This window comes from Chiloscyllium punctatum, chromosome 49 (genome assembly GCF_047496795.1).
Source record: "Chiloscyllium punctatum isolate Juve2018m chromosome 49, sChiPun1.3, whole genome shotgun sequence".
Taxonomy (NCBI): domain Eukaryota; kingdom Metazoa; phylum Chordata; class Chondrichthyes; order Orectolobiformes; family Hemiscylliidae; genus Chiloscyllium; species Chiloscyllium punctatum.
The window spans coordinates 24,312,445-24,336,914 of record NC_092787.1 but is presented as its reverse complement, the minus strand read 5'-3'; the positions used below and the strand labels follow the sequence as shown (position 1 = coordinate 24,336,914).

The 24,470-nt window shown below is 43.5% G+C and overlaps 1 protein-coding gene across 1 annotated transcript in view; it reads right to left on the bottom strand.

The window, feature by feature from the left end:
* col27a1b (collagen, type XXVII, alpha 1b) overlaps window positions 1–24,218 on the bottom strand; it is a 653,616-nt gene extending 629,398 nt beyond the window's left edge. The window contains exon 1 of the mRNA XM_072565909.1: window positions 24,130–24,218. Coding sequence (XP_072422010.1) covers window positions 24,130–24,173 — 44 coding nt within the window. The 5' untranslated portion in view covers window positions 24,174–24,218. The remainder of the gene's footprint in view (window positions 1–24,129) is intronic.
* Between the last annotated feature and the right edge of the window lie 252 nt (window positions 24,219–24,470).

Genomic DNA, 24,470 nt, shown 5'->3' with positions numbered 1-24,470 from the left:
GGCGGTGTGGTTGATTGGTGCGGGTGTCCCAGAGATGTTCCCTAAAGCGCTCTGCTAGGAGGCATCCAGTCTCTCCAATGTAGAGGAGACCGCATCGGGAGCAACGGATGCAATAAATGATATTAGTGGATGTGCAGGTAAAACTTTGATGGATGTGGAAGGCTCCTTTAGGGCCTTGGATGGAGGCGAGGGAGGAGGTGTGGGCGCAGGTTTTGCAGTTCCTGCGGTGGCAGGGGAAGGTGCCAGGATGAGCGGGTGGGTTGTAGGGGGGCGTGGACCTGACCAGGTAGTCATAGAGGGAACGGTCTTTGCGGAAGGTGGAAAGGGGTGGGGAGGGAAATATATCCCTGGTGGTGGGGTCTTTTTGGAGGTGGCGGAAATTCAGCCCATCATGCCTACTCTGCCATTCAGTGTGATCGTTGTTACACTGATAATCCTCGACTCCACCTTTTCCCTGCAACCCTCAATTCCCTTACTAATTAAAAATCTTTCTCTCTCTCAGCCTTGAATACTCTTAATGACCCAGCCCCAACAGCTCTCTGTGGGAACGAATTCCACAGATTCAAGTTCATTAGCTGCTGTTTTAGTGTGTTGGTGGGTTTGTGGCCTACTGCGATGCCAAGGGGTCTGAGTGGCCTGGCAGTCACTTCCGAGATGTCTTTAATGTAGGGGAGATTGGTTAGTGTGCACTAGTATCCTTACATACGGATGAGAAAGGACACCACTTCGACTGGGACAACACATCCATCCAAGGACAAGCCAAACAGAGACAGGCACAAGAATTCCTAGAAGCATGGCATTCCAACCGGAATTCTATCAACAAACAAATTGACTTGGATCCCATTTACCACCCCCTGAGAAAATGAACGGGAAATGATATCACCATAGGAAACGATGTCACCACAGGAAATGATGTCACCAACTCTAAGGAAACTTAGACATATAAATAGAAAGTGGACTATACCACCAATGCTTCATTCGGAGGCTCACTGAATATGTTACCTAGTATGGTGATGAAATGTCTGAAAATGAACCTCCCAGCTCAGTGAGCAAACCTACATCCAGAACCTCAACCTGAGCTACAAATCTTCTGAAAACTTTATAAACCTCTATAAGGTCATCCCTCCGACACTCCAGGGAACTCCTCAGCGTGGAACTCATCCACAGTCAGGAAGATCCCAGTTGGCATCCCCAGTTTGCTTTAAGTGGGCACTTAGCTGCTCCTCATGTACCATCAGGTGCACCATGGCAGCAAGGCTCCTTCACCAGCATCTTTCAGGCCGATCAAACCTATCATCTGGAAGCATAAGGGCAGCAGATACATGGATCAGCACCATCACCTGCAAGTTTCCCCACCAAACCACTCATCGTCCTGACTTGGCACTCTACTGCTGTTCCTTCACTGTCACTGGGTCAAAATCATGGAACGCCCTTCCCATCAGCACTGCTGCTGTCCTCACACCAAATACATAGCAGCAATTCAGGGAGGCAATACTCCACCATCTTCTTCAGAGCAACCAGAGATGGATCATAAATGTTGGTGCAGTCAGGAACTCCTTTTGTATCACGTATACTATACATCTGGATTCAGAGCAGAGTTGTCGGAGAAGAGGCAAAGTCAGGAACTGTCTTCAGGCTTAGACTTCAAAGTAATCGCTCTTTCTTATACATTAATGCGAAATGCTGCTGTATGCATCAATGATAGATATCCTGAGGTCTATCAGAATTCATGGTCACATTGGGTAAGGGCTAATCTAAATTATTTTGTCTGTTTGTGTCCAATTGCTCACAGGAATCTTCCAGAGTATAGAGTAGTGCACTGTATTCTAACTCCACCCACACTGCTATTTAGGCTCAGTGATAAGCAGCGATATGATATCATCGCAAGGTTATTCCAACTCAACAATACAGGCCATTGTCTGCCTCATCCTACCTCAGGTCACTTGGAGCCTGAAAGGCATCAAGGAGCTGTCAACAGACCAGGTTTATGAGAAAGATTCCTCCCCCATCCTTTTGCCAAAGACTTGGTTGAGAAGATTCCAGAGTTTAAAAATGTAGTGCTGGAAAATCACAGCAGGACAGGCAGCATCCGAGGAGCAGGAAAATCGACGTTTCGGGCATAAGCCCTTCTTCAGGCCCGAAACGTCAATTCTCCTGCTCCTCGGGTGCCGCCTGTCCTGCCGTGTTTTTCCAGCACCACACTTTTCAACTCTGGTCTCCAGCATCTGCAGTCCTCACTTTCTCCTGAGAAGATTCCATCCAAAGATGGTAAAAAGCAGCATGCTGCTGAGCAGTTTTATATCTCAGTGGAGAGACAATGTCCATGTCAGACTAACACCACTTAAAACCAGCTTGCACCTCTTAAAGGGGAGCAGTATTCAGCAGCAGCAGAAGTAGGTGGTTATGGAAGATCCAGAGAGTGGTGGCTGTGTGGAATGCTCTGCCCCAGAGGGCAGTGGAGGCCCAGTCTCTGGATTCATTTAAGAAAGAATTGGATAGAGCTCTTAAAGATAGTGGAGTCAAGGGGTATGGAGATAAGGCTGGAACAGGATACTGATTAGGAATGATCAGCCATGATCATATTGAATGGCGGTGCAGGCTCGAAGGGCAGAATGGCCTACTCCTGCATCTATTGTCTATTGTCTATTGTCTATTGTCTATCTCTTGAACAGGAAGGCAATGCGAGACGTTTATGCAAGAGGTGAAGAGGTAAATCATTGACCCATAAGGAAGCAGGAGACCCCCACCAGAGAGACACCAAGGAGGAAGTGGGAGCAGGTAAACGTCGTTGTCAATGCCAGGATATTATGGGCCTGAGGACCTGACATCCTTCAGGAAGACATTTAATGATCTTACAGGAGTAGTCAAGGACAGTAAGTGCATCTTCATAACCCAAATCCTCATAGGCTGACCACTGTCCTCACATACTGCTCCAAGCTTCACATCCACATTTCACCAAAATCCAGTTAAGGCAGGAGTATCATCCAAACACATTTTGCGCGACACTCATTGACTCACGTTTTGCCCTCTTGCAGAACAAGGTGACACCTAACTGGGGCACTGACATCTCACTGCTGATGGGGGTGGGGGAGAGGGGGGATCGGTGTTGGTGGAGCACAGAGACATGTTCTCATCGCCACGGAGGAGCTAGTAGTGGCCACCCCTGCAGGGACTGACAACAGGGCTGAGGGGAACAAGATTCTACGAAATGAGTTCATTTTGAGCCCAAGTAGAATAAAACAGGTTTGGGACAACACTGTTGCCATGCCAATAAGGTTAAAAAGGGTAAGGATGTGGATTGTAATGGCAGGGTTTGAGTCTAAAGGCAAATAGATTGGCCTATATTTCATAGAATCCCCACAGTGTGGAAGCCCACTGAGTCCGCACCAACCCTTCAAAGAGCATCCCAACACCCAATCTCCATAACCTCGCATTTTCCATGGCTAATCCAGCTAGCCTACACATCTTTGGACTGTGGAAGAAAACCAGAGGAAACCCACACAGACACGGGGAGAAGGTGCAAACTCCAATACAATCACCTGAGATGGACTCAAACCCAGGCTCCTAGTGCTGTGAGGCAGCAGTGCTAACCACTCAGCCATCATGCCAGAGGAGAAGCTGCAAGTCACCCACATTGGCTTTGGATCTAGAGTCACATGTTGGCCAGACCAGGTAAGGATAGCAGATTTCCTTCCCTGAAGGACACTAATTGGGTTTTTAATGACAATTGACGATAGCTATTATGGTCACCATAACCGAGACTAACTTACAATTCCAGATTTAGTAACTGATTGAATTTAAATGGCAATAGGTGCTGTAGTGGGATTTGAACACAGAGCCTGGTTCCTCGATTACTATCTCAGTGGCATGACCGCCACACCTTCATTACCACACACACATACACACACAAGGTGATTGTCATAGAAGAGGAATCCTGGGTCTCAAATGACAGTTATGAAGGCTGATTCTGAGACAGGTAACCAACTGTTGCATGCATGACATTGTGATCTTTTGCTATAAATTCTGTATTTTATGATCCTGCTCCACAAGTAGATAAACCTGTTGGACTATAACCTGTTTTTTAACTTTATCCACCCAGTCCAATACCGGTACCTACACATCATGATTAAAAGAAAACATGCAATTTGTCAAACCTTCTCACCTTGTGCTCATCAGGACGATGCTCAAGAATACCAGCATAAAGTACAATGTTATATGAGAAAACAATACTGGATGGCTAGAGGCACTTTGTTCTTCTCTCACATATAAAATATTGTTCTGAAGACAAGTCACTGGACTTGGAACATTAGCTCTGCTTTCCCTCCACAGATGCTTCCAGACCTGCTGAGTTTCTTCAGTTATTTCTGTTCGAGGTTGTTTCAAAACACCAGCATCCACAGTGCATGCTTGTGAAGGCAGTTTCTGTGGCACAATTGGTTAGTGTATTCATCTATTATCTGTATGGGTGGTGGTTTGAGACCACCCAGGGGTAGAGCTTTTGCTAGTTCCATTCTTTTAGTTTTCAAAGGAGATGTGTGAGGGGTGGTTTTTTTTACGCACAGAGTGGTAGGAGGATGGAATGTACCGCCAGAGTTGGTGGGAGTGGAGGCAGATACGATTGGGGCATTTAAGGGGCTTTTCGATGAGCATATGACTACACAAGGAATGGAGGGGTATGGACCAAGGGTGGCCAGGAGGAATTAGTTTAATTTGGTGTCATGTTCACCACAACATCCTTTCCTGTGTTGTACGGTTTCATGTTCCATGTTCTAGATGAGACCTTTTCTCATAAGTACTCAAGCCCTGTATTTCACCAACTGTAGACGAAATTGGTTCATTATATGCATTGTCAGTGGCCTGTCATACCCAGGCACAAATAATACTGTAACCTCTTGCATCATGACACCACAGTAACAAATCCATTAATATTGAAACTGCACCTTGTCATGCTTGTCTACAATGGCAGTGGAAAAATGCTTTAATGACTATTAATGGAGAATATGTTATGACGACAGGGGCAGAAATCTTAGAATGTAATGCTCTGTAAAACTCTGAAATCACTTATTGCCAGTGTCTCCAAAATTATAGAAGGTTAAACGGTCAGAGGTGACATTTTGAACTGATGATGTAATGCAATGAATTCAGTAATTTATTCAACGAGAACCTTTCTTTGTAAATGAAATTTGACATTTTGTTTAATGGAGATAATAGCAGCCTTGTGAAAACGACGCACTAAAAGGCATTATTATTCACATTAATAAAATACAAAGTTCGACAAAGGGCAATCTGGAAAGAATCAAATAATCCCAAGTCATTAGCCACAAATTAAATTTGGATTTTTTGATGACAAGGATTATTGTAAAGAAAAATAGAAAAGCTTCAATGAAAACTGACGGTTGAGATAACAAGGTGACACGGACTGGCCCTGAAATCTATTTTGATATGAATGATTCTTGCCTTAAATGAAACAAAAAGACCTATTCTTGGATCATCAAGGGCCTTGGTTATATCAGATTGACATTTGCCAGGCAGCTCACTGGCGAAGACAATTTGTATTTGACCCACTGTTCTGCCAGTGGAAGTGAAGGAAGAAAGGGAGCTAATGAAGGAAATTAGCAGCATATGTGACTGAGAGAATGAGAAAATTGGGGAGAGAACGAAAGGGAACCCCAGAAAGGGGGAGAGGAGGGAGTGCATTCAGCTGAGGAGAATTGAGGCAGAAATTGGAACAGGGGAGTGATTGGGAGTGAGAAGTGTTTCATATTTTTAATGTGGTGCTAAGGGGAGTAACCCTGAACCTTGCTTCTGTCGTCAGCTCTTTTTATTTCTGGTAATGGTCTGCAGGTCTCTCTTTAAGGACTACTTAATGAGCTGAATATGGACTGAGTGTTCTGCAACGTGCTTAATTGCCCACCAAATATGTTCCTGGCAAACCAATTTGGCATATCAGGTCAATAATAAAGTAGCAGGTTCCTGAAGTACTTAAAAATGGAAGGACTTAAGGCACAGAAGAGACCATTGCATCCTCCACAGTCAAAAAAGGAGCTTAACCAGTTTAATAAAACAGAGATCTGCGGCTGCTGAAGATCTGAAACAAAAACAGAAATTAGTGGGGAGAAACTCAGCAGGCCTGTCAGCTGAGAGAAAGCTGAGTGAATGCTTCAAATTCTGAAAAAGGGGCACTGAACTCGAAATGTTAATTCTGTTTCTCTCTCCACAGATGCTGCCAGACCTGCTAAATTGCTCCAGAGATTGTTTTTTGATTTATCCAGTTTAATCCCACCTTCCAACTCTCAGCCTTAAGGTCATTCACCTCAGATGCATACCTAAATGTGTTTTGATATGTGATGAGGGTTTCTACCATTGTGTAAGACCCCAGCATTCTCTGAATGAAAAGGATTACCCTTCAACTCTCCAATAATCCTTCTGTGAATTCCTTTAAAATTTCTGTCCCCTTCTCACCGAAATCCCTGCTAAAGAAAAATGGAGCCTTCCTTTCACTCAATGTAGGCTCCTTGTAATTTTACCCACTTTAATTAAATCTCCCCTCAGCCTCCTTTGTTACAAAGAAATAACTCTAGTCTACTTGATCTTTCTTGATTGTTAAAATTCTCCATTGTTGGTATTAATTTTGATTTGGTTGAGAATTTGGTAGCATGGTTAGTAAATTTGTGGATTACACCAAAATTGGTGGCTTAGTGGACTGTGAAAATTGTTATCTAAGAATACAGAATAATCTTGATCAATTGGACCAATGGGCCAAGGAATAGCAAATGGAGTTTAATTTAAATAAATGAGAAGTAAGACAAACCAGGGCAGGACTTCTACAGCTAAGGGTGGGGCTTTGGGTAGTGCTGTCAAAGAGAGATCTAGGGGTACAGGCACATAGTTCACTGAAAATGGCAGGTAGACAGGGTGGTGAAGAAGGCATTTAGCACGCCTTCATTAGTCAGAGCATTGAGTACAGAAGCTGGGACGTTATGTTATAGTTGCACAGGACATTGGTAAGCCCACATTTGGAGCACTGCATACAAGTCTGGTTGTCCTGCTATAGGAAGGATGTTATTAAACTGGAAAAGATGCAAAATCATTTAAAAAGTTGTTACAAAGTCTGGAGGATTTGAATTATACGGAGAGGACATTTTTCCCTGGATCTTAGGGGGCTAAGGGGTCTCCTTATAGAGGTTTATAAAATCATGAGGGAGTGAGATAGGGTGAATAGCCAAGATCTTTTCCCTATGCTAGGGGAGTCCAAAACGTGAAGGCATAGGTTTAAGGTGGGAGGGGAAAGATTTGACCAGGACCTAAAGGGCAGCATTTTCAATGAGAGGGTGGAACAAGCTGCCAGAGGAAGTTGTAGAGGCGCATTTAATTGCAACATTTAAAAGACATTTGGAGAAGTGCATGGATTGGAACAGTTTAGAGGGATTTTATTTTTCTTTATTCATGTATGGGATTTGGGTATCGCTGGTTGGCCTGTATTTATTGCCCATCCCTAGTTGGCCCTTGAGAAGGTGAGGGTGAGCTGCCTTCTTGAACCGCTGCAGTCCACCTGCTGTGGGTTGACCCACAATGCCCTTAGGGAGGGAATTCCAGGATTTTGACCCAGCAACACTGAGGGAATGGCAATATATTTTCAAGTCAGGATGGTGAGTGGCTCAGAGGGGAACTTGAATGTGATGCTTTTCCCATGTATCCTGCTGCTGCCCTTGCCCTCGTAGATGGAAGTGATCATGGGATATGGGCCAAACACAGGCAAATGGGACTAGCTCAGTTTAGGAAACGTGGTTCAGCATGGACGATTTGGGCCGAAGGGTCTATTTCCATGCTCTATGACTCTGTGACTCTGATTTTGTAAATTTCCTCTGTATGCTGTCTTTGGAGATCCCACCTTTTCTGTAATACAATGACCAAAGCTACATGCAACATCTTGTCTCCGTTCTGCAGTGTTTCATCCAGTTCCAGCATGACCTCCCTGCTTCTACATGCGAGAGATACAGTAAAGTTACCATAGTCCTACCAGATCATGGGACTGCTCCCTCATTAGGGAGAGATAACTGGTGATGATTTAACCTGAGGATCACCAGACCTCAGGTGAGGAGTGACATTAGGAAGGAGAGTCCTTCATTGTAACCTCAGCTGATGCAGAAATTGAAACCGAGCTAGTGGCATTGACTTTGCATTATAAACCAACCCTCCAGCCAACTGAGCTAACCAACCCCCAGATTGTGAAGCACACAAACAGCAGGACTCCTTTTGAAGTGTGGCATCATATACCAGTAAGGTCAGGGCTACACTGTGGGTGCAGTGCGGGATTTTGCGCACTAGCAGCTATATTGGGGCACCTCTTTGTTTACCATGTTTGCATCACAACCCCTCCCCCCCACCCCCACCACCTCCCCCCGCCCCCACACACACAGAAATGTGGACCATTGTTAACATGTACTATTGTTTTCAAAACAGAAATACAAAAGCGTAAAGAGCCTCCAACGCTTCAGTTCAGATAACTGTGTTCAGAAAAGGAGGAGGATGCTTCAAAGTGCCAACTCTATGTACCCTGTTTAAGACTGGTCACAAAAATGTCTTTAGTGTGAGTCAAATGACCCTTAACATTCTCATTCCAGCAAAGGAGCAACTTTGCCAAATAAAGCCTGTCAGACTCGCGACAATCCAATCCTTTGCCAAATAAATGCTGTCAGACTCACGACAATCCAATCCTTGGTTCATAAAGCACAGCTTCAAAAATCTGTATTCTGTGAGATACCAAAGAATTCTTTAAATATGACAAACCCAAGTGAAGGCATCAACTTGAAAGGACAAAACGGTGCTGAAGTTAATCAGAAGACAACGATTTGCAAAGGAGCCAATCTTGGGTTTTATCAATTTCAAAAAATGAAAAAGTAAGAAGGCTGAGGCCACTAAAGAATCAGGCGAAAGTGAGTACTGCAGATGTTGGAGATCAGAGTCAAGATTAGAGTGATATTGGAAAAGCAGAGCAGGTCAGGCACACATCTGAGGAGCAGGAAAATCGACGTTCCCGGCAAAAGCCCCACTCATGTGGTGAAGGAATGAATATGATTATGAGGCTGTGATGAGGATTTCACTTCTGTGCAAGAAAAATACTAAATGAAATACAAATTCTGTCCAGTTCTGGTCACCCTGTTATAGGAAGGATATTATTAAGTTGGAGAAGGTTAGAAGGGACTTACCAGGATGTTGCTGAGCGTGGACGGTCTGAGTTATAAGGAGAGGCTGGAATTTTTTTTTACTGGACCATATGAGGTTGAGGGTGACCTTATAGAAGTTTATAAAATCATGAGGAGCATGGATAGGGTGAATGGCAGATGTCTTTTCCCTAGGGTGGGGGATTTTCAAGACAAGGGGTCATATTTTAAAGTTGAGAGGAGAAAGATTCAAAAAACACATGAGGGACAATATTCTTACACAAAGAATGGTTCATGTGTGGAATGAATTTCTAGAGGAAGTGGTGGATGTGGGTACAATTACAACATTTAAAGGACATTTGGATAAGAACACGAATAAGAAGGGTTTGGAAGGATATGGGCCAAGCGCAGGCAGGTGGGACTAGTTTACTTGGGTATTATGGTCAGCATGGACTGGTTAAACTGAAGGGTCTGTCTCAGTGCTGTAGAACTCTATAAATGAGAGAAATCAGGAAGCATCAGTAACATGGAAGAAGGCAAGAAAGACTGAACAGAGGAGAAAGTGATTGGAGGAGACAGATCACTTACCAAAGAGAAACATTTTATTGTGTCCTGCACAAGAGAGAAATTAGAAGGGGAACCCTACATCTGTTAATTATAAACTGTATAAAAATTCAGGGTCATTGAGGAGTAAATGGGATATTTGGCATTGCTGCAATTATGAGGATTATAAGATTCTGTTTTGGGGAAGTGTGTCTTCAAGATAAAATGGAGAGGGTCATTTGAACCGCTTTGAAGTCTGCCTGACAAGAAGCTTGGCTGGTTTCATGGTCAGAGACAAAACAGCATCCAGACTGACTTGCTGAGAAAGGGCAAGGTGTTTCACTTTGAGACAATGACAGTAATAATGCATAGATTGTGAGCCTCCAAAGTCCCAGAAATTTGCTGAGATATTCGGCTTGTAACCAATTGTGCTTTAAAATGTCCATTTCCTTCCAAGAGAAAAGAAAGTTTGGTCTCATGGAAAATATTTCCAACTAGATACATAGCCCATGTGATTCTTGTAGCTAGTCAGCGGGAATTTTGAGAGAGGAAGGATTTCAAAGACATTCCAGGAAACTCCCATAGAAATTAGTCAGCTAGATTTCACAAGGGGGAGAGCAGACTGTGACAGCAAGATCCCATTTTTTTGCCAGGCTAGAGTGTACAGAGCACACACTCACATTAGAAAGACGTTTGTGAATAGTTAGATGAAGTCTGGTGGATTTGTGTAACTTTAACTCAATGGCAAAGTTTCTAGGAAAATCATACTATGTGAGACAATTCTAAGATTAAAGAAATTCAGGCCGAGAAGTGAAAAAAGCTGAAGTGAACAACTGAGAGCTAACAATCATTTTGAACTGATTTCTGGAGAATTGAATGCCCATTTTAAGGTCAGCGAGTACACCAGAAAGGTATACTGCTATAAGTAAAATGGCAAAAATTCCCTTCTATGATATAAAGTTGTCTAAATATCAGCGTTTAATCAATAGTGCTTCTAGTCTTAAATTACAGTAAGTCTTAAAACTTAAAAATCTGGTCATGTTACACTTTCAGCTTTGAATTAGAAGTTTGAATTTCTCTTTTTAAAAGTTTATTTTAATTTACTCATGGGATGTGGGGGTCACTGACTAAGCCAGTATTTATTGCCCATCCCTAGTTGCCCCTTGAGAAGGTGGGGGTGAGCTGCCTTCTTGAACCTTTGCCTTTATAAAGATAAAATGCCAACAAATAGAAGGATGTTCCACATTTCCCACTCATACAAAAAGGCTTGCGAGGGACGATTGGGAAAAGATGGCAGAGAACAAGTAAATGGTTCATAACATCAATGGAGTCAGACAGGGTGGAAAAAACCCTTCGGCCCACCACACCCATGCTGACCAGGTTTCCTAAACTGAACTAGTCCCATGTAGTAATTGGCACCAGGGCCAGGTGGATCTCATTAACTATGAGATCCTTGATTGGGATTGTTAACCTGGGCCAAGCAGGGATCCCTGGCTGACCAATAGAAACAAGAGTTTGAAAAGGTCTTCTCAGTCTGGGGACTAGCTTGGATCCCATGTACTGTGTGCATGTAAATAAAGGGTGACTTGGTAACGGGATACCGGCCTCTGTGCAGTTATTTTGTTGCATGGTTACAGTTAATGACATCAAATCATTATTGTAGATTATACAGCACGTGTAGTCAGTTACAATACATGTTGACCTTAGGGAAGTTCATAAAATCATGAGGGGCATGGATAGGGTGAATAGTCAGGGTCTTTTTCCAAGGGTAAGGGAGTCCAACACTAGGGGGCATAGGTATAAGGTGAGAGGGAAAAGATTTAAAAAGGTCCAGAGAGGCAACTTTTCCACACAGAGGGTGATGCGTGTATGGAATGAGCTGCCAGAGGAAGTGGTGAAGGCTGGTACAATTACAACATTTGAAAGGCATCTGGATGGGTATATGAATAGGATGGGTTTAGAGGGATATGGGCCAAATGCTGGCAAATAGGATTAGATTAATTAAGGATATCTGGTTGGCATGGACGAGTTGGACTGAAGGGTCTGTTTCCGTGCTGTATATCTCTAAGACTCTATGACATAGATTAGATTAGATTCCTTACAGTGTGGAAACAGGCCTAGTCTACATGGAGCCTCTGAAGGAGTAACCCACCCAGACCCATTCCCCCTAACTAACGCACTTAACTCTATGGGCAATTTAGCATGACCAATTCACCTGACCTGCACATCTTTGGATTGTGGGAGGAAACCGGAGCACCCGGAGGAAACCCACGCAGACACGGGGAGAATGTGCAAACTCCACACAGACAGTCGCCCGAGGCTGGAATCGAACCCAGGTCCCTGGCGCTGTGAGGCAGCAGTGCTAACCACTGAGCCACCGTGCTGCCCCAATATACACCCAAAAAATCACTTCATAAAATTGCAGCTCCAGTAGGACACAGCATTTACATAGAGAGTGTATTGAGAAATTGTGGGCACGGATCCATTATATACACTTATCTGAAAGGTCTTCTGAAATTGTGAATAGTTGTTATTGCACTAACAACCAATTTAAGATAATCTTACCAGAAGCAGATAATGTACGGTGGCTCAGTGGTTAGCACTGCTGCCTCATAACACCAGACACCTAGGTTTAACTCCACCCTCAGGCAACTGTCTGTGTGGAGTTTGCACATTCTCCCCATGTCTGTGTGGGTTTTGTCTGGATGCTCTTGTTTCCTCCCACAGTCCAAAGATGTACAGGTTGGCATGGATTGGTTATGTAGTGTCCAGGGGTGTGCAGATCAGGTGGGTTAACCATGGTAAATGCAGGGGCTGGGTTTGAGTAGGATGCTCATCAGAGGGTCAGTACAGAGTCAATGGGCTAAATGGCCTCTTTCCACACTGCAGGGGTTCTATAATCAGTCGAGCTCCAAACAAGGCTCAAGCACTTTAGCCTCACGTATTCATACACAGCGACTCCTCTAATGACAAAATGAATATTTTCAAACCTTGCACCTCTTTTGAATTATGTTAGAATTTCGGAGCCAATACTTCCCTGTTTCTTTCTCCATGGCAACCCATTAGCTAAGCAGAATTGACTTGCCATTCAGCACCCTTTCTGCTGTGGCATTAATTGCTGTGGTCATTTGAAATTTGGAATTCATGGATTTGTCCTGATGCATGCAAGACAAAAAGATTCAGTAACATCATTCCCTTTCCATCACTGCTCAAGTTCTGGACTGTAAGAGGTCTGTTAGTTGGTTCCTTTTCCAAGTATTTTGTTAGTGACATGAAACATCAGTTTCTTTTCGGGAACTTATATTCTGAACTCTGACACTGGCCAATGTCCAGAAACCGAAGAACGAAGGAATACAGCAAGATTGTTTTATTAATCCTAATGAAGCTATAGCTTTTTCATGATGTAAACATCAATATGATTTTGCCACATCATCGTGTTTCTTATCATCCCTGTGCTCACTAAATTATTGCTTCCAAGATAAGCAGCAACCTGATTTTTCCATTCTGCCTCCCTATTTTCAAATCTCTCCATGATTTAGATTTTGTATGTTTGAGATATAGTGTCATTGGGACATTTAGGATTCTTAAGGGGCTTAACAGGGTAAATACTGAGAGGATGTTTCCTTTTTTTTATTCATTCACAGGACGAGGGTGTCATTGACTAGGCCAGCAATTATTGGCCTTCCCTAATTACCCAGAGGGCAGTTTAAAGTCAACCATATTGCTGTGGGTCTGGAGTCACATGTAGGCCAGACCAGCTAAGGATGGCAGCTTCCTTCCCCAGAGTACATTTGTGAACCAGGTAGGCTTTTCTGACAATTGACAATGGTTTTGTGGTCATCATTAGACACTTAACTCCAGATTTAAAAAAAAAATTAATTCAAATTCCATCATCTGCTGTGGCGGCATTCGAACCCAAGTCCCAAGGATGTTATCTGGGCTTCTGGCCATTGTCTCCCCATGGGAGAGCCTAGGACCAGAGGACATGGCCTCAGAATGAAGGGGCACCAATTTAGGACTGAGATGATGAGAAGATCTCAGAAGGTTGTGAGTCTTTGGAACTCCTTGCCACAGAGAGCTGTGCGGGTAGAAAGTCCTTGAGTATATTTAAGGCTGAGATTGATTCTTGATCGGACAGGGAAACAGAGTCACAGGGGAAAGGCAGAAAAATGAATGTGAGGAATATTAGTTCAGCTATGATCCTATTGAAGGTCGAGCAGGCTCAAGGGGCCGAATGGCCTACTCCTATTCTTATTTCTTATGGTAGCAAGATCTGATCACTCTTCTCCCCACCCACCATCTCTGCAATCCCTTTTAGCCTCATGAGCCTTAGAGACATTGAAGCTCTCCTAATTATGGCTCCTGTTGCAACCCCTAATCATAATTGCCTTGCAAGAACCCCCAGGGTCTGGAACTTGCCCCCCATCTCTGCCCCTCTGACTCTCTTTCATCCTTTTAGAAAACTCCCTAAAACTTACCTCTTCTCATTGAAACTTAGGGAAGCCCGGGTAGAGTGATAGTGGAGAAGATGTTTCCATGAGTAGGAGAGAATAGGAGCCAAGGCTACAGCCTCAGAGTGAAGGGACGACCCTTTAGAACTGAGATGAGGGGGAATTTCTTCAGCCAGAGGGTGGGGAATCTGTGGAACTCATTGCCACAGAAGGCAGTGGAGGCCAAGTTATTGAGTGTATTTAAGACAGAGATGGATAGGTTCTTGATTAGTAAGGGGATCAAGGATTACAGGGAGATGGCAAGGGAAGGGGGTTGAGAAACATATTAGTCATGATTGAATGGTGGAGCAGGCCCGATGGGCTGAATGGCCTAATTCTGCTCCTATGTCTTATGGTCTTATTGGTCATCTGATCTATAAAATACTGCAGAAAACTGAAATAAAAACAGAGAGTGCAGTAGAAACCTAACAGCTCTGGCTGTGTCTCTGAAGAGTACAGGCTTTGAGTCCAAAGTGACTTAACTTCAGAAATTAAGCTTTTATTTTGCTTTGAATAACACCTTTTGTGGCTTGCTATTGCACTTAATTTTCTAATGTTCCCATGAAGTATCTTGGGCACATTTCATTCTGGCACAGGTGCTATACAAATGCAGGTAGTTATTGTAAATCACACAGTCAGATGGCAGACCAACAGAATGTACGTGACAATAGTCACACCAGAGGTCTGAGTCTTCTACTGTGGACAATTTAGCCTGGACAATCCACCTAACCTGCACACCACTGGACTGTGGGAGGAAACCAGAGCACAACCATACAGACACGGGGAGATGCACAAATTTCATGTAGACAGCCACCCAAGGGTGGAATTGAACCCAGGTCCCTCGTAGCAGCACTAACCACAGAGCCACCCCACCACAATTAAAGCCTAAATTGGTCAAATGTCCGCACAACCAACCACAGAATCAATCAGTGGATGATTATTTTGGACGTCATATTCCAAACGATTCTCCAGTCTGGTGATTGCTGGTGGCCATGCTGATGTATCTAATGATGGGGCCCACTCTCTATAAACAGGTTTCATGGTCTCTGCTCAGAGACCTTTTGCTCCACTTTTTGTAAGTGCGACAGAACTGTAGATGCAGGAAGGATGTTCCCGCAACCAAGGAATCCAAAACCGGGCAGTCACAGTTTAAGCATATGGGGTAGACCATTTAGGGCTGAGATGAGGAGAAATGTTTTCATTCAGAGAGTGGGGAGCCTGTGGAATTCTCTGCCACAGAAAGTGGTTGTGACCAAAAACATTGAATGTTTTCAAGAAGGAGTTAGATGTTGGACTTAAAGATATGGGGGAAAAGCAGGAACAGAGTATGAATTGAATGATCATATTGAATTGAGGAGCAGAATTGAAGGGCCGAATGACCTCATCTTGCTCCTATTTTCTGAGTCTGTATGATACACAAGCAGAATGCAATCAGGGTGGGTCAGGCAATTCGTTTCGGCAGCTGGACGTTGAATGATGTTTCCTGTTAAAGTAACGTCTGAACTGTTCCTCCTACTCGCATGATGACACAGCCACTGTTGGCCAACGTAAGTAAAATCTTCTCAGAGGGAAATGCGGCTGATCTTTCTTCTGCCGCATAGAGTTCCTGCTTCTGAGCTAGTAGCTCTGGGTTCAAGTCCTACTCTGGCAAATTGGGTGTGATGGACAATAAAGGCAGATACTTATGGGGTTAGGATGTAAGGAAAAAATTGCTGTTGAGACCACGACCTGATCAGCTATGATCTTATTGACTAGTGGAGTAGGCTCTAGGGGCTAAATAACTCTCATCCTCCACCTAATTTATTTGCTTAATGCAGCAAAACATCCAGAGTATCAGCTCTTGATGACGAATCATCTAGACTCGAAATGCTAGCTTGCTGTTTCTCCATGGATGCTGCCTGACCCCCTGTGATTTCCAGCATTTTTTTGGTTTCAGTACAAATTCCAACATCTGCAGTAATTTGCTCCGACATCCAGAGTATCAGCCTGCCATTCATTCTGACACACACCAATAGTAAGCAGTGAGAGCAGAGAGATTACTGATGGAAATAATGTGGGAGCCTCCATCACCAATGTGCTGGACTGCAGCATACATGTGTAGGTGTGCATTGTCATGGCAACCCAAATTCTGTGAGTGAACAGTGACTGCAGAGATGTGCATCAATATTCGTTGGACTTTGGAAAAGGATACATCTTCCAAACTCTTCAGTGATTTTTGAAATGATGTTGAAGTTCTATGGCTGCTCCTCTCCAGTTTTAACACCCTTTTTGACAGAATTAACCTCTTAAGGATGCAGACACAGCACAGTGCTCTTTTTGTGTGGCGCCTGTCCTGCACTGTTTCATTTGAAGTAGCAGCAGAAATGTTAGCTTGTCTCTGCTTTCCTTGACCAAATAACATGCCAGGCTTGTAACTTAGGGGAATTCAGGAACGGAGACGGGTTTTTTTTTGTGAAGAAAATTATATTAATGTTCAGCTACATTGAAGATCGGCCAAACTGCAGCAGAAATGACACATTAAAATTACAGTTGTCATACCTGAAGAAGTAATGGACTAGGGAGCCGAGAGGTTTCTACAGATATTTTATTTTTGTAAATATATTTTCCTTAAGCTAGTTATGAGGAGATCAGCAATAATATCCTACTTTGAAGTTATATAATTTCCTAACACCACCCCCACCCCCCCCACCCCCGAAAAATCCCAAGGAAAGTAAATACTTTCTTAGCTTTGTACAGAAAAAATACTGGAATGGTCTGAATTTTCTTACTGGCGACTTTAACAAAGATAATTTTCTTGTTTCAACAGGGAAATTTTCGCAGTCAGAAATAGCTCTGACAATAAATGACTTAGATTACAGTCAGGTTCCTTCACTCTGTCTAAGGCAAGAATGCTCAGAAACATCTTAGAGATTTCTCCAAGAGGGCTATCAAACATTGTAAAAATGAAATGCAATAGAGGCGATGTACATGGACTTTCAGGAAGGTTTTTACAAGGCTCCATACAAGAAAGTTTTGGTGACAATTAGGGGCAGCATGGTGGCTCAGTGGTTTGCACTACTGCTTCATTGTGCCAGGGACACAGGTTCGATCCTACCCTCAGATTACTGTCCATGTGGAGTTTGCACATTCTCCCCATGTCTATGTGGGTTTCCTCTGAGTTGTCAGATTTTCTCCCACAGTCCAAAGATGTGCAGTTTAGGTGGATTGGTCATGGGAAATGCAGGGTTACCGGGGTGGGGTGTGTCTGGGTGGGAAGCCCTTTGGAGGGTCAGTGTGGACCTGATGGACTGAACAGTGTGTGCCCACAGTGTAGGGATTGTATAAAACTAAGAATGTGATGGAAATCTTGATTAAAAATGCGTTGGAAGGGAAGAAACAACAAAGAAATTAAGGGCACTTTGTTAAGAGTGATTGACAGAAAGCAGTTGCTCTAGAAAAGTGTCATAATGGCCTCAAAATGTTAACTCTGTTTCTGTCTTCACAGATGCTGCCGGATCTATTGAGCTCCTCCCACCATTTCTGGTTTTTTTTAGCTGTTCTGAGGGTTCTGATTTGGTATCTTATCTTCTGCCAGTGCTCTTCAATGATTTTAATTTAGGACTAGGGACAGAGGGGTCCAAATCAGCAAACGATAAAGAAAATAAAGACATTATATGTAAATTTGACCATCACAAGAAGCTGGGAGGGTTTTACTCTTAAGGTCATACTGATAACCAAAGTTACGGCACAGGGAAGTTAATATTAGATAATATGCAGCAATATATTTTGTAAAGAAATAGGAAAGATTAATCTTCAAAAGGGGAAATGTTAGAAGGGGTGAGGAATTTGAAGAATCACGGGATATTAAAATGCATATCTCACATGAATAAGATGATTAAGAAAAGCTAACAATATACTGGGTTTCAAAGCAAGACATGAGAGAGAGGGACAGAGAAATAGAGAGGGGGACAGAGAGAGAGAGAAGGGCAGAGAAAGAGAGATGGGCAGAGAGACAGAAAGCAAGAGAGAGAAGGTGGGAGAGAGAGAGAAAGAGAGAGACAGAGAGAGAGGTACAATATGAAAGCCCAATATAAGATGAATCTAAGTAACACCACTGTTGGAATACTGTTTACATTTTTAATCTTCATACTATTGGAGGTATAATGCAGAAAGCTCAGTTCAGTATCTTTAAGGTTCTGAATGCATGGGAAAATTCAAGGGAAAGGTTGGAAAATTGGAGCTGTTTTCACCAGAACAGAGGGAATCATGAGACAATTTGATAGATAAGCTTTTTGTTATGTAGGGTGATAGAACCTGGATATAAAACCAATTGCAAGGGTTTAGGATAGAAAAACAGGAGAAACATTGTCTTTATGGTTGGTTTTGAGATTGTGGAGAGCAACAGAGGCTAAAGATCAAATAAAGAACAAAAAGCAGAGCAGCACAGCACAGCAGCAGGCCCTTCGGCCCATCAGGACTGTTGTTGGCATATCCCTTCTTGACTTATCCATTTATGTTTCCACTGTCAGGGAACTGTGGACCTCTACACCTGAATCCCTCTGTATGTTGATGCAACTGAAGATTCTACCATTTACTGTACACTTCCCTCCTACACTAGATCTTCCAAAATGCATCACGTCACAAATGGTCCAGCTTAAACTCCATTTGCCATTTCTCCACTCAATTTTCCAGCATATCTATATCCTGCTGTATCCTCATCGTCATCTGCAGCTCCCCCAATCTTTGTACTGTCCGAAAAACTTTCTAATCAGGCCACCTATATTCTCCTCCAAATCACTTAAATAAGTTATAATCAACAGTGGTACCATTGATCCCTGAAGAGTATTGGAGAATATGTGTCTCCTGGAACTTGTTCTAATCACCTTAAAGGTTAAGAAAGGAGTTTCCCAGTGATTTGGGGTATCCCAAATTCAATTTTATTTCATTTGATTAATTGTTGTCACATGTACCTAAGTACAGTGAAAAGTTTTGTTTTGTGAGCAGTGCAGGCAGGTCATAGCAAACAAGGACATACAGATCACAGGGTGCTTAGACAGAGTGAGGCATACCAGGTTACACTGCACAGGAGGGGCACAAAGCAAGATCATCATTAGCAAGATAAATTTTATTTGAAGTTAGAGAAATCCATTAATCAGTCTGATAATGACAGGGCAAGAAGCTGTTCTTGAACCTGTTTTCAAGCTTCTGTATCTGACAGAAGTGGTTGTAGGAGAGCATTACCAGGGTTGGAGGGGTCTTTGATGATGTTTCTGGGGCAGCATGCCGTGTAAATACACTTCATGGATGGAAGGTTGGCTTCCATTATGGTCTGAGCTGTGCACATCACCTTCTGTAGTTTCTTACGGGACATGGGAGTGAACAGCACTTGTTGCCCATCCCTAATTGTCCTTGGACTGATTGGCTTGCTTGACCATTCCAGAGGGTAATTAAGAGTCATCTGTATTGATGTGGATCCATAGACTCGACCAAGTAAGGATGGCAGATTTCTTTCCCAAAGGGGCATGAATGAACCAGATCAGTTTTAACAATAATCAATGATAGTTTCATGGTCACTATCCCTGAGAATAGCTTTGAGTTTCAGACTTGTTAAATTAGACTACAGTTCTAGTTAAAGCACCATTGTGCCATTGCTAGAGGTGGCAAATGGAGTTTAATGCAGACAAGTATGAGGTGATTCACTTTGGTTGGAGTAACCGGAATGCAAAGTACTGGGCTAATGGTAAGATTCTTGGTAGTGTAGATGAGCAGAGAGATCTCGGTGTCCAGGTACACAGATCCTTGAAAGTTGCCACCCAGGTTGACAGGATTGTTAAGAAGGCATACAGTGCTTTAGCTTTTATTAATAGAGGTATCGAGTTCCGGAACCATGAGGTTATGCTACAACTGTACAAAACTCTGGTGCGGCCGCACTTGGAGTATTGTGTACAGTTCTGGTCACCACGTTATAAGAAGGATGTGGAAGCTTTGGAAAGGGTGCAGAGGAGAATTGCTAGGATGTTGCCTGGTATTGAGGGAAGGTCTTACAAGGAAAGGCTAAGGGACTTGAGGCTGTTTTCGTTAGAGAGAAAAAGGTTGAGAGGTGACTTAATAGAGACATATAAGACAATCAGAGGGTTAGATAGGGTGGACAGGGAGAGCCTTTTTCCAAGTATGGTGACGGCGAGCACGAGGGGGCATAGCTTTAAATTGAGGGGTGATAGATATAGGTCAGATGTCAGAGGTAGTTTCTTTACTCAGAGAGTAGTAAGGGTATGGAATGCTTTGTCTGCAACGGTAATAGATTTGCCAAGTTTAAGTGCATTTAAGTCATCATTGGACAAGCATATGGACGTACATGGAATAGTGTAGGTTAGATGGGCTTCAGATTTATATGACTGGTCGAGGCAACATCGAGGGGTGAAGGGCCTGTACTGCGCTGTAATGTTCTATGTTCTATGCTTTGTACAGTACTTGAAAAAATTAACTGGCATTACTAGCTAAGCTCTGTTCCTCAGGCTATGAAGATCTGTTTACCAGAAGAGATTTGAAGAGATTTTGGGGTGGTGTGGTGGCTCAGTGGTTAGCATCACTACCTCACAGTGCTGGGGACCTGGGTTTGATGCTAGCTTTGGGAGACTGTCTGTGTGGAGTTTGTACATTCCCCCCTGTGTGTGCTCCGGTTTCCTCCCATAGTCTAAAGATTTACAAGTTAGGTGGATTGATCATGCTAAATTGTTCCATAGCGTCCAGGGATGTGCAGACAAGTTGGATTAGTCATGAGAAATGCAAGATTGCAGGGTAAGGGTGTGGGATTGGGTGGGATGCTTTTTGGAGGGTCGGTGTGGACTTGATGGATCCAATGGCCTGCTTCCACACTGTATGGTTTCGAATGAGTTCCTCATGTGTAGTGTTCCAATGATTGTATTTAGTGTTAACAATGTATAGCTGAAGTAGTTATGTACACTTAATCTTAAGTTCAGCCTGATAGTCACACAAGGGACAATCATGTATCTCAGATTAATGTAACTAGCTACTAAGTAATAAGTAATACATCTTCTTACTCTTCATCTAGATTAAGCCCCACTTCTGTCAAAGTGTTTGTGTGGGCATCCTTTCCACATGATATCAGAAGCTCAGACTGATACCAGAAGGTAGGATTGGGGTCAGCAAAGTTACCCAAAGCTCTGTAGCCTCACACTTAGAAGGTGGTGAGCAGCATTAAGGATTTGCCATGATCATAGCCCTGGTGCAGTTGTATTAACAGAGCTGTTAAGAGGAAATTCCAGGATTCTGACCCAGGAACAGTGAAGGAACTGCAATCTTTTTCCAAATCAGGATGTTTCTGTGCATCTGCTGCCCTTGTGCCTCTAAGAGGTTTGGAAAGTGCAGACAAAACAGCCATGGAGCAGTGTATCTTTTAGACGGTACACACTGTGCATCACTGTTGAAGGAGGTGAATGTTGAAAGTGTTGGATGTGGTGCCAATCAAGCGGGCTGCTTTGTCTTGGATGGTGTCAAGTTTCTTGAGCGCTGTCGGAGCTGCACTCATCCGGGCAAGTGGGGAATATTCCATCACACTCCTGGTTTGTGCTTTGTAGATGGTGGACAGGCTTTGGGAAGTTGGGAGGTGAGTTACACTCCATAAAATTCCCAGCTTCTGACCTGTTCCTTCAGCCACAAATCTACAGGTGGGTCCTACTCTGTTTCTGGTCAATGGTAAACCCCAAGATGCTGATAGTGGGGGGTAATGCCTTTGGATGTCAATGGTGATGGTTATATTCTCTCAAGATGGGAGTAGTATTGCTAGCACTTGTATGGTGTGAATGTTATTTGGCACTTACCAGTCCAAGCCTGAATTTTGTCCAATTCTTGTTGCATTTGGACATGGACTACTTCAGTGTATGAGTTGCAAACAGTGCTGAATGTTGTGCAATCATTGGTGATTAGACCTTATGATGGAGGGAAGGTCACTGATGCAGCAGCTGAAAATGCTTGGGCCTAGGACACTATCCTGAGGAACTCCTACCGTAATAGAGCCTACTTGATTGACCTCCAAAAACTATAACCTTTGTATTAGGTATGACTCCAATCAGTGGAGAGATTTCCCTCATTTTCATTGACTCCAAGCCTCCTTGATGTTATATTTGATCAAGTGCAATCTAGACATCAAGGACAGTCACCCAGTCTGCAGTTCAACGCTTTTGTCCATGTTTGAATGAAAACCGTAGTCAGCTGAGGATAGCAGAGCCCAAACTGAGTGTCAGCGAGCAGGTTATTCCCAGGGAAGTGCCATTTGATTATTCTACTGATGACACCTTCCATTGCATTGCTGGTGATCGAGAGTGGACTCCCAGGACTGTCATTGGCTGGGTTGGATTCATCCTGTGTTTTGTGGACAGGACATATCTGAGCAAGTTTCTATCTTGCCACATGGATATTGATAGGCTTGGAAGGTACTGTTGAAATAACCTTGCAGAGTTGCTGCATTTTGTAGATGGCATACACTTACACAATGAACGTTTAAGATGGTGCATACAGTCTGTTCATGTACATTTCCAGCCACATGTCTCTGAATTGTGTGACAAAAATATAAATTGCTTGAAAAGCTCAGCAGGTCTGGCAGCATCTGTGGAGAGAAATCAGTGCTAGCGTTTAGGGTCAAGTGACCCTTCCTCTCCACAGAACTCCAGTCCAAAGCTGTGGTGGCACGGTGGCTCAGTGGTTAGCAGTCTCACAGCATTAGGTACCCAGCTGTGATTTCAGCCTTAGGTGACTGTCTGTGTGGATTTTGCACATTCTCCCTGTGTCTGTTTGGGTTTCCTCCCACAGTTCAAAGATGTATAGGTTAGGTGGATTGGCCAGGCTAAATTTCCCAGGGGTGTGCAGGCCAGGTGCATTAGCCACGGGAAGTGCAGGGTTACTGGGATAGGGTACGGTGCAGATCTAGGTGGGATGCTCTTTGGAGGGCTGGTGTGGACTCAATGGGCTGAATGGCCTGCTTCCACAGTGTAGGGATTCTATGAATTGTTATTTTTACACCCCTCACTCTTACTGATGAAAGAACAGTGCTCCGAAAGCAAATGCTTCCAAATAAACCTGTTGGACTATAACCTGGTGTTGTGTGATTTTTAACTTTGTACACTCTTACTGATGTGCCCTTAAGTAAACTTCAATTATCCACAACATATTGCCATACAAGAATAGCTTGAGCGGGTTATTTTGCAGCCTGTATTGTCACAAATGTTCTCAGCCTGAGGTTCCAATGAATTTGAAGGACTCTGGAACCTCACGCCACCCACATGTAAATCTCAGCCAACAGCCACTGGAACAAGAAGGTCCACTCCTGGCTATTAAATGGTTAGTTTTACTGATCACTGCTGGGTAAGTGACGATATATATCTGGTGAAGCAGCAGTAACTTGATCAGTGGGCAGCCCAAATTATGTCCTCTCTCAACTGAGAAGCAATGGGAGTTGGTCCTTGAAATTAAACAGTTGCTGAATTGTGCGTAATCCTCTAAGCATATTCAAGATCTTGCCCAAGGTGGAGAAACAAAATATTTGCAGTTGCACAAACCAGCTTCAGCAGCCTCTCAACATCAATAAAAGGCAGAGTGAAGCTTCCTTGGAGATCAGACATTCCCTGATTAGCTACGGCTCTTGTCCCTTGGTGGCACAAGGGTTAAACTGTCCTATATTCGCAGTGAACCTGTAGACAGTGAGACATTACCCGCAACATGCATCTAGCTTAGGCTTTGTCCTCAATATGACAAGGTTCGTCCAATGTTAGTCCTCATCAAGTATTCATTCAACGTCTCAACGTGGAACCAGCTCAGTGCTGTAGTTCTGAAATCATCCTATATTCACGTCAAAACTCTCACACGGTTACCCATTCTCTCAACTGACCGAGCAAGCAGCAACATCGGACAATACACATTACAATCCGTTCTCTTACCTCTGCTTCCCCATCTCTTTTTCGACATAATGAAATAACGTCATGATCCTCTGGAGGACAGTTAGGTGTAATTTCGATCACATGACACACTCCAGCCTTCGGAAAAGAGTGACACCAACTCAGCACGAGCTTTGAAAGCATCCGAAGTGGCACATCCTTCACCTTGGATTCGAAAGAAAGATTTCAGCCCTGCGTCAACATGTTTCTTTAAACTGCCTTGTGGCACACCCTCAGGCTTTGGGAAACATAAAGGAAAGACTGCATCTTGGCTTTAACATTTTATAAACAGCGAGACAGCACAGCCTAGACCACCTGAGACCAACCCACAGTCCCTTGTGACA